This window comes from Ostrea edulis, chromosome 7 (genome assembly GCF_947568905.1).
Source record: "Ostrea edulis chromosome 7, xbOstEdul1.1, whole genome shotgun sequence".
NCBI lineage: Eukaryota > Metazoa > Mollusca > Bivalvia > Ostreida > Ostreidae > Ostrea > Ostrea edulis.
The window spans coordinates 69,733,010-69,744,741 of record NC_079170.1 but is presented as its reverse complement, the minus strand read 5'-3'; the positions used below and the strand labels follow the sequence as shown (position 1 = coordinate 69,744,741).

General features: G+C 34.9%; 1 protein-coding gene across 11 annotated transcripts in view; it reads right to left on the bottom strand.

Moving 5' to 3' along the window:
- Nucleotides 1-3,048: 3,048 nt before the first annotated feature.
- The window catches only part of LOC125654982 (alpha-(1,3)-fucosyltransferase C-like), a 121,557-nt gene continuing 112,873 nt past the window's right edge, over nt 3,049-11,732 (bottom strand). For all 11 annotated transcript variants that reach the window (XM_056145219.1, XM_048885093.2, XM_056145222.1 and 8 more), the window contains one exon: nt 3,049-5,481. In XM_056145219.1, coding sequence (XP_056001194.1) covers nt 4,336-5,472 — 1,137 coding nt within the window. In that variant the 5' untranslated portion in view covers nt 5,473-5,481 and the 3' untranslated portion in view covers nt 3,049-4,335. The remainder of the gene's footprint in view (nt 5,482-11,732) is intronic.

Sequence of the window (11,732 nt, the reverse complement as noted above, 5' to 3'; positions counted from 1 at the left end):
AAGCATATATTTTATTTATTCAAAAATTATCAAAACTTATTTCTTCTGTAAGAAGAAAATCAAGCATCGATAAACAACGGATTTACTCCATATTGTATTATCTTAAGTTGTCATTAAAAGGGGGAAAATAGAACTGGCTTGGATCCGCCAAAGTGTGTCCGCCACTGTACTCTCATTAGGGCCCGCATGAAATGCGAGAAGCCCTATAGTAATCACATTGTTCATCCATCTGTCCGTCAACATTTTCTTTGTGACACGATAACTCAACCAGTTTTCATTACAGTTTTTAAATTTTGTACAGCAATAATTTACAATAACAGTAAGACATCTATACATTTCGGGGTCATGTCACTTTGCCTGTATGTATGCATGTATGTATGTATGTATGTCATAATCTGTCTTATTATGACTGTATTTACCACTGTCTAAGGGAGATGATTCAATTTGAATTATGATGTATTGATATAGAAAATTAAAAAAAAAAAATAATTCTACAGCATTGTGTATAAATATAAATAATGTATGAATTCATTCATCGGAGCATTGTTTCTGCAGAGAAAGAGTGCAGTAAAACATTGAGTCAATTATGTATGAAATGCGGGTACATTGATGGAAAGAATTTTGACACAAGATCTAATCGCGGCAACTGGACATAAAGAAATATGATATATCATTATATATTAAATATATTATTGTATTATATTCCATGAATACAAAATTAGGAGTGAGTTGTTGGATGGAGGGGCGTGGGGGGTGGGGGGGGGGGTGGTCCAAAACAACATGATACTAGTATCATAATGTTACCGCATTTAGTTAAACAAATACAACACATGTACATAGTCATTCTTGTGTTGAATTAATCAAGTTAAACAAGATGTACTGTGAGCAATGCTCACTAAGAATACCCCCCGCTGACCCCAATCTCCCAAAGGGTGTTGTTAATAGGTATAAATTACCTCTTTCCTGAGTGTAAAAATATGGTATGCCTTTGTAGAAGAAAATGGAAGATATAGTCCGAACACAAATCCATGGCATAAACCTATAATTTTGACCTTGAGGTCAAAGGTCAAGGTCATAAAGAGGTCATGAATGTACATGACACATAGTTTCATGGTGATACACCCATGTCTTATGGTATGTCAAAACCCTATAATCAATTTTGACCTTGGGGTCAAAGTTCAAGGTCATATAGAGGTCATGAAGGTACTCGACACATCGTCTCATGGTGATACACTCATGTGTCAAATATGATACCGTATATCAGGTTTTTTCCGCGTGTATCCAATTTCCGCTTTGTTCACGACGATTTACGAAACACTGAAAATAAATCCGCGTAAATTTGATACAAAGTTTGCTTTTATGATGAAGTTATACGGCCGATCTACCCCGCACATCTCAAAGTCTGTTCAAATTCACACTATGAAAACAACGGTCTTGATTCCCCGATTCTTGATTTTATTAAATAAACAACAACTCAGTTTTTGTTAATTAACCCCATCCGACCCTATTTTGGTTATACGTTAACCAGTTGATGGCTTGGGTATAATAATTGAGTTAGTGTGTCGACTAAACAAGATCACAGCCGAACTATTACTCATACAGTGTAGTATTAGCAATTAATATAAGCCCTTTGGCTTGTTTCTCAATCTATTTCATGTACAAGACATTGTTTGTAAACATTATCGAATTATTTACGAATAAATATTGTTTAAACTAAACTTTAAAAAAAATAACTATTACTCGTGCGTTTTAAAACGAAAGTGTTAGGGGCGATGATTCCCAGAATAGTCATACTCGAAAGTAGGAATCGCGTTATAATCGAAAAATGTACAGTCGTTGAATAAAGGTAACGTGAAATCACACGGAAATGTTGTAAAATCACGGGCGTTGATGGCGTTAGATAGGTGGTCGTTTAATACAAGTACAATAGATAGGGTAACGCCTTGGGGTGGATTATTACGCTCACATACAGCAGTGAGTCGCTTATTTACTATAGTGTAAAGAAAAGTGCAAACTCGTTGTGTTATCAGTAACTCAGAAATCGTGTAAATCTTTTCACTGTGTGAATTTTTTTGCATTAGAAATTAAGAGTTATACTTTAATAAGCTGGCTTCTTTTATAAGTTTAAAAAATCGTGAATTATATTTTCACGATGACTTTGAAATAGTGAAAATTTGATTCGCGTAAATTTAATACACTAATTTAGGTTCTGATTCGCGGGAAAAAACATGACGCGGAAAAAACATGATATACGGTATGCCTATCTCAAAGAACAAAGAAGTCATGGCCCTGACACGAATCCATTGTAAAAACCTTTAATTTTGACCTTGGGGTCAAGGTCATATGGAAGTCATGAAGGTACGTGACACATCATCTCATGGTGATGCACTCATGTGTCAAATATGGTATGCATATGTCAAAAAACAAAGAAGTTATGGCCCAGACACGAATCCATTGTAAAATACCTTTAATTTTGACCTTGATGTCAAGGGTCAAGGTTATATAGAGGTCATGAAGGTACTCGACACATCGTCTCATGGTGATCTACCTGTGTGCCAAATTTGGTATGCCTAAGTCAAAAAACAAAGAAGTTATTGCCCGGACACGAATCTGCACAGACAGACAGACAGAGTGATTCCTAAATACCCCCCAGAACTTCGTTCGGGGTTTTTAAATATCAAAGAGTGTTGTATATTTTTTTAAAACACCTATCTTTTACACGACTTGATACATTATGTAGAAAACTAAGCAGGGGTTTTGCTGTTTTGTTTCCTACGAGTAGATTGTGAAAAGGAATTTTAGGTCAACACTCCGATCACTGAAGTTCCGGGAGCCAGTAGTCAAATGCTTTCTTGCTTTCTGTTCCTCTAGTACAAACTGTGTTATATAAAATGGCAATCTAAGTATCTTTTTTTTCCATTATTGGTCCTGGTGTAAAAGAAATACATTAAAGTAGTATGCAGATAGTATCTTCCTCAAGTAGTATGAAATGTCTATCGGTTTAAGTCGGTACAGAGCAAATAATGAACTAAAAAAGGAACACACATCTACTGTGGTACTGCGTTGATTTTATTGGTTTCTATAGTAACGTTCATAGTAATATGAATGTAAGGTTGGAGTTTGAACACGTGCGAGTGTTATATTGTTGTATGCAATAAGAAAATAAATCACGCATACAAGCACAATGTTTGTTCGTACCCAGCAGATTTTAACAATGTTGACAATTTAATGAACATATACATTAAAGGCAATTAACAGCTTAACTTTGAAACAAACAAGATGACTTCAGAGATAGTTAATTTCTATGACAAGATGATTTCAGAGAGAGTTAATTTCTCTGTGTAGATGAATTCAGAGATAGTTAATTTCTCAAACAAGATGACTTCAGAGATAGTTAATTTCTCAAACAAGATGACTTCAGAGAGAGTTAATTTCTCTGACAAGATGACTTCAGAGAGAGTTAATTTCTCTGTGTAGATGACTTCAGAGAGAGTTAATTTCTCTGTGTAGATAACTTCAGAGAGAGTTAATTTATCTGTATAGGTACGAAATGTAACATAGCAATGACGGAGAAACACAAACAATAAAACGACACTATTCTACACCTACAACAAACGTTAAGATTCATTTTTGGTGTTAACATAAAACAAAATAAAAACATTCTAATCCGTGGATCCTACTAATACTGTATATTCAATGATCCTGATACTAGTATGAATTTCAGGATCGAATTGATTAATGAAGGTTAAAGGTTAAATCAGTCAGTCGCACAGAGAGGCACTCTTCATTTAGTTCTGTTTTCGACCATGAATACGTTATAATAATTGTACCCGATATACTTAGAAATCACTATATGAAAACCCCCTTCTATCCAGACACCTTGCCATATGGCAGGGTTACCCCCAAGGAAAATGGCTAGTAAGTGCGATTCCACAAGGGCGGAACCAGAAACTCTTCAACACAAGAGTGTAATTCTAGATGATACATTTTCCACACTAAAACACCAAAATGGCATCAAATGGCTGTTTTCTGGATATTGTAAAAACGTTACCATCTATTTGCATTTAAATTTCATTTTTGAAAATACACGAGGGCATGAAATGAAGCGTTTCACGCCAACATGAAAAGTATGACGACACGGAGCATTGCAGTTCATAGCCTCAAGCATGTCTAAAAATGAAATTCATTTTACATTCATTTTCCATTTCTGTCGCAATACACACATTTTACATTTATCAACATTATATACAGCTGCATCGCATTCATGAGAAAATGGCCGTCATTTCATTGTGTCGAGATACACTGGAAATGTAGTTATTAAATAAAATCTATGAATCAACATCCACCTTTAACAAAGAAACGTTGATGAATGGTTTCTTTATGTCGCTCTGGTTTGCCTTTTGTCTTGTCCATAATTGCACAGATTTTACACATTGCATCCAGAAAAACTTCATCCGTACCTATTTCGAAATATTTGTCTTTCTCCCTAAGGTATTGCGAAAATAAAGCTTCGCTGGAACCTATTTCTTTCAGTTTCTCTGCCAAAGCCTTTGGGGAGGGATAATCCAAAGCACTTAGAAATGTTCCTTTGGGTAAATATAAGGATGCGGTGGAAGGACCGTTTATCACCGGTATGACATCAAGGTTTCCTAAATATATGTTAAACAGTTTTTCTGTCGTGTAGTCTTCGCAAATATTATTTTCAAATGCAAAATAAAATTTATAATCACGCGAAAAGTTTAGCAAACACTCATTCAAATATGGCGAACGAGTCTTGCACACGCGAATTCCACAGGAACCGAACATGTCGATCTGAACATATTTCTGAAGCTCTTGAATGAGAGCCTTCCGACGGGACGGTACAGGACAATGCCCCGACATCCACACGCCGAATAGTTTCTTCTTCTGAAACACTTCTGTGTAGTTCTTCACCAGAGGCGTGCTCCGTTTCCGAATAATCCCGTACGGTCGCTGGATGTCCGATTTCCTGCGATAAGACATCAACCAATCTAATTCAGCATACCATCTTGGTGACGGTTGTGTCATGAACGCTGGGCTCTCCATTGAGTTAAACACCCAGACCTGGTTGTTTTCTTTCCGGGGCGGAACACTTTCCATATAAGATTGTGTGAATATCACTACGTCACTATTCGGTAGATCTTTTTTATCCATTGAAAACACACACTTGGGATGTTTCTCGCATTTCTTAGAATTAGCATAGTTTGAATTGTTCACGAGATAAAATGGGATGTTGTACCACAATACTCTCCATTCCTTAAAGTTGGCGATGGATGTGTTGTCCTTTTGCAGAATACCCGCGGGTCGTCCGGTCACGTGGTTATGACGGTATCCAAAGATCTGTTTTAACGGCAGAATGTCTAGCGGAGATGAAGGGGGTATGAATTCAAACAGCACGAAGAAAAATCCAGTAGAAATGAACATTATCATGAACAGACGCTTGTAGTCTTCCATTGAGAATACCTGAAATATAAGGGAACTAAAGTTAAGAACTGGAATCAAAAATTGCCTATAACAAGCAGACAAAAAGTGTGGACTTTCACCTGCAATCTTCATTCTTCAAACTTTGCTCCATAATTGTAAACACATTGGAGAAGTGTACTGTACAGATCCAGGAAATGTCTATCTGGTTTATCTATATCTATATTTATCTAGAGGATTTAATTCTTGTATTTTAGTCTCTGACTGGTAAAATTCGAATTGAGGAAGGAAGACTATTTTTGTTTAACCTGGTTTGGTATGGGGACACGTCCCCTTAAAAAGTTGACCCCGATCAAATTTAAACGTTAAATTTTTATCAAAAACGTCAGTTGAAAAGTGATCAATGTTAGATTTTCATCAGTAATGGGGTCACTTTTTAACGGTTACTTTTAAAAATGCTACATACATAATGTAAATGTTTAAAATGGATTGTCAAATAGAGAGAGAGAGAGAGAGGGGGGGGGGGGGCGAATGGATAATTTCCCCAAGCAAACAAAAGGACAAGGGACATTAAGGGCCAAAATTTGCTCAATGTCATTTTACTGTTATTCTGATCGATTGCAATTAGTGCCACTAATTTCAGCAATCCTTAGATTAGATTGATTTTCATACGATCTCTGAATTTTAAGGCAAAATAAATGAAAACAAGAGGTACTGTGAGCAATGCTCACTAAGAATACCCCCTGCGTACCCCAATCTCCCAAAGGGTGTTGTTAATAGGTAAAAATGACCTCTTTCCTAAAAAAGTGTAAAAATATGGTATGCCTTTGTAGAAGAAAATGGAAGATATAGTTCGAACACAAATCCATGGCATCAACCTATAATTTGGACCTTGATATCAAAGGTCAAGGTCATAAAGAGGTCATGAATGCAAGGTGAAGATAACGAACGAATGTACATGACACATAGTCTCATGGTGATACACCCATGTCTTATGGTATGACTATGTCAAAACCCTATAATCAATTTTGACCTTGAGGTCAAAGTTCAAGGTCATATGGAGGTCATGAAGGTACCTGACAATCGTCTCATGGTGATACACTCATGTGTCAAATATGGTATGCCTATGTCAAACAACAAAGAAGTTATGGCCCGGACACGAATCCATTGTAAAAAAAACTTTAATTTTGACCTTGAGGTCAAGGGTCAAGGTCATATAGAGGTCATGAAGGTACTCGACACATCCTTTAATGGTGATCCACCTGTGTGCCAAATATGGTATGCCTAAGTCAAAGAACAAAGAAGTTATGGCCCGGACATGAATCTGCACAGACAAACAGACAGAGTGATTCCTATATAACCCCCCCCCCCCCTTGAACTTCGTTCGGGGGATATGAAAATCATAGATTTCTTGAAACAGTGAATAACTTTTATGTTAAACAAAAAAAATGATATAAAAAGAATTTCAGATATTAGAATTCATTATATAAAATTATACGGGGGGGGGGGGGGGGGGGGGGAGGGGGGGTATGGCCAATACATGTTGAAATTCCTCATTTTCGGGGAAAACGACGAATCTTTTACATAAAAAATCACAGATTTCTAGAAAGAATGAATAACTTTAATTATGTCTTTTCTCTTCCGGGGGGGGGGGGGGGGGGGGGCATTGTTTTTGTACTTTATGTCAGTCCATCTGTCTGTCCCAAAATCTGTGAATGCTTCTTTTCCTATATGGCTTATCGAATAGACTTGAAACGTTGTACAATGTATATAGGATAATCCAATTATTTTCGTATAAGTTAAGGTGGATTTAAGAGGGGTAGATGATGTTAAAATAGCTTGTGAACGTTTCTCCTCCGATATGGCTTATTCAATAGACTTGAAATTTTGTACAATGCTTCAATGCCATTTGCAGATGTGCATATTGTAGGGAGAAGAAGATCCAATTGTTATCCTTAAAGCTATAGTGTATCTGGAGGGTTGGGGAGGGGGGTGGAGAGGGTGTAAAATAGTTTGTGAATGTTTCTCCTGTGTGGCTTAACCGAGTTCATAATATCTATGTTCCTGCTCTTGCTTTCTCCTCCATACCAAGCAGTACATTAAGGGGAGGAAGTTTCATTTGAAGCACTTCCAATTTGGGGAGACATTTGTTTTTTCATAAAAATAAACTCTAGTATTAAACAAGAAATGACAAAACAAACAATTCCATATTTTAGAATTCATTATACAAGATTACACTGATAATTTTTTTTGGACCTATGAATATGTCAATTTTTTTCATTTTGGGAGAAAACAATTGATTTTAACACAAAAAATAACAGATTTCTGGAAACATTTGATTTCTTTAATATACATGCAATACCTTAGATAAGAAAATTAATGCTGATATCATGATTTACACAACATTGCATGGAAATAACGAAAGTATCCGATGATGCAAGAGTAACGCCCTTCTTTTATGCTTATGATATGAAATTGAAACTGAATGAAACAGGAATAAAACCCTTTGCCAAAATTGTAAATTTCATGATCCCAGGGTAGGGCTTTTGGTGCCAGAGTGTAATCAACATGGTCATAGTGATGAAACGTCTTTATCATTTGAAAGATTTCTTGAATTTTGCTGATACTAGATAGAAGCTAAATGCATATACAGAAAAACAGAAAGGAATGTACGAAAATTCTGAATCCTGACTCTAGAACAGGTCCTAAAAAGTCAAACAGTGTTATATACATGTAACATACTAGTGTATCATATTTTGCAATACCGGGTACTTTCATTATATCCAACCAATGAAAATTGTCCTTAAACAGTGCGACATTTAACTCTGGACACGACAAAAGTCCAGAGTTTCGCCAACCCTTTTATTAAGGATACAAATAAACCCTTTACAAAAAAAGATGGGATTTTATGTCCACAAGACATGCACCAACATTTACACTTGTAACTATTGTAGTTTTTAAGATATTTCACCTGAAATCAAAAAATCCCATGGGATTTTGGAGGGATTTTTAATCCCACTTGGGGGATTTTCACTCCTACCAAAAATCCCATGGGAGAAAAAATATAATTTTTCCCATAGGATTTTAACTCCCATATTTAAATTCAAAATGGGATACAATGTCCCATAGGAGGAAATGTCCCATAATGAACATGAAATGGCAGTGAATATCCTATTTGAGCACGAATGGGAATAAATATCCCAAATAAAACACAGGATGGGGACTTTTATCCCATGAATATAGTAATAAAGCAGAAAATTGTATCTTAAAGAGTGTTGTTTGTCATGATTCTTAAGAATTTACTTGCAAGCTAAGGAATGACATTAACTTTATATCTAGTAATTACATTCCTAAATTATGTAGCCCTATACATGTGTTAATGGATAAATGTCTAAACAACATGAGAAATTAAATTATATTAGAGCTCTGCATTACTAAACTCTTTCCCATGCAATTTCAATTGTATACATATAACCCTATCACAAAAATATTAGAATAAAATTGAACGGTATTAAATTATGCAGTTAGAACACTAACTTATTTACATGCAGCTGTTCACATTCTCTATTTACAACCCTTTACAGGTCGTCAGGTGTGAATATTCACAGGAACCGGTATTTTTGTCTGTAATAATAATAGTAGGCCCTATGGTACCATCCCCAATGAAAAAAATAACCCAAAAGGAATGGCACCATTTCTTACTCAAAACTTCGCTTCAAAATAATTCGAAAATTCTGCTTTTATCGTCCCCACCCCAATTGTCATTCTGATTCAGTAATCCCAGTGCTTTTATTAGGGGTGTGTGGTATATATCCCTACTCTTATCATTATGTACAGGCTAAATTACCGGTTCCTCTGATATGTTGTGGAATTTTGGAATAGCCTGGCTTACAGTTACAATTTGTTTACAATATATTAAAATTAGTGTTAATTAAGTGCTTACGGGGAAATCTGCTACTGCTAGATGATGCTAAGTTGTTTCGTGAACCGAATCAGACATCTCCAACAAGATTCTCGAAGATTTAACAACACAAGAATCATTTTACAAAATGCATGCTTCGGTCCATCATTCTCCCTCTGACAATCACATTCATTCTGAAGTCAAAGTACTTTCTCCTATACCTGAAGCGTCAAAAAGACTTTGACAGGTAAATACGAATAAACGGTTAACAGACATCTCGACCCTAAGAAAGTTCAGTCCTGGATGTTCTAATCCAAAAAGAAGTATGATCCAATCTTATGCATTCATTTATTACATTTCCGGTTGAGCAACACCCAAATCCTCTAGAGACATTGTTTACAGTTATATGACATTACCTAAATGTGTGACACAATATTAATCCACCCCTGCTCAAAGGGGCATAAGCACCGAGCATAGACCTAAATGTTGCAGCCCTTCACTGGCAATGGTGACGTCTCCATACAAGTGAAAAATTCTCAAACAGGACGTTTACGTTTTTTTTGTTTTTTTTTTTTTTTAATTTTGTTTTCATTTTTTTAAATGTTAAACATGAAAAGTATAACTGAATCTGTGTTCACAGCCAAAATTTTAACCTTCTGGATGCAGGAATAAAAACAATATTTTAGCCTTCATTCTGTGTTATGTAAACAAAGACTGGAGTCTTTTTATGTTTACATTTAAGGTGGCTCACTACACCGGGAAATAGTTTCTCAAATCAGTACAAATAGATTTAATATTTTAAAAAAGATCTGATGATATACAATAAGTGTGTATGCCAAAAACAGCAAAAAATGCAAATTTTGATAAAAACATGATTTTCAAAAATATTATTTCAACACATGAACAAAAGATTGGTGGATTTGAGCTCAAGATCTGTAGTTCACCAGCCCAATGCTCTCTCTCTCTCTCTCTCTCTCTCTCTCTCTCTCTCTCTTGCCCAATGCTTTATTAATTAACCACTTAGCTATGGTGTTATAGACGAATAAATCGATCAATACAAATACTTTCCCAAAACATTTAAATCGCTATCTTGTAACATAGTGTCATAAAGCTTTAGTGTAGTGAGTACCTTAACAAACCAGTGAAATGTTTAATTTTGTAATTGAATTTTCAAAGCATCTTTACTTTTGCACATGCAATTTTACAAAGATTATTCAATAAAGGGTAAAAAAAAAAAAAAAACACTTAAAATACTTGTTTTTGATCCACTGTAGATTTTAGGAAAATATTAGATTCCTGGGTCAGAGAAATCTAGACATCATTAAATGATAATGAAGTATTGTATAAAAAAAAAAAAAAAAAAAAAAATTCAAGACTCTGCAATATGTTTGCAACTAGGAGAAATGGTCACAAGCTATTTTACACCCGCATCCCTCTTGGATCGAACCACTATAACTTTTAGGATAACAATAAATCCTCTCCCAACAATGTGCACATCTGCAAATGGCAATGATGCATTGTACAAAGTTTCAAGTTTATCAGATAATCCATACAGGAGGAGAAGCATTTTAATGCACAATTTAAGACTTTGTGACAGACAGACTTACAGATATGGACAGAAAATACAAAAACCATATAATTATATGAAATGATTTTGCATGTAAAAAGTACATGAAGTGCACAATTATGATTTAAATGTAATTATCATTTTTATTAGGAATTTAGATGTCTCCTCTTTTTGCAAACAATTACACATCTATATATGAAGATGACATATATAGTGAGCATATAAAACACTCCTACCAAAAATGTAAACAAATATGTGCAATGCAAGTTTGAAAAATATGTATGTCTTAAAAAGTGATTGACTAGATATCAGGAAGCAAGCAAGCTCACTCCATGTTACTGTGCTACAACTAACTGAAATTCACTACATTATCCAAAATCCACCCAAAAAGAACCAAAACCTACCAACACTAAATACCAATATATATCCATGTGAGGTCAAGGTTTCAGGAGTGAAACAATGTGTTTTTTAAACTTTAAAATCATTATGTTTTACTTTTGTAGGATATTCATAATGTTGAAATTGATTTAAAGCAATCAATTTTCAATTGGAGATACAAGGTACATGTATGCACATAAATGTACCACCCTGAATCTCATATCATACCTTATTATAGCTGGCAAAATTATGAAATGAAATTTAATGTCACCACAGAATTTATAATTTCCGTTTCTTTCTCTCAATTCACATGGAGACCTCCTTTTTTAGAGTCTTATTTTCTTTTACTTGAATGTTCTAAATTGAAATCTAAGGAATAATAATCTTGGAAGAAAAATCTACATGAAAATATTTTCTACTTTGAGAAACAAAATGACAAACATAACT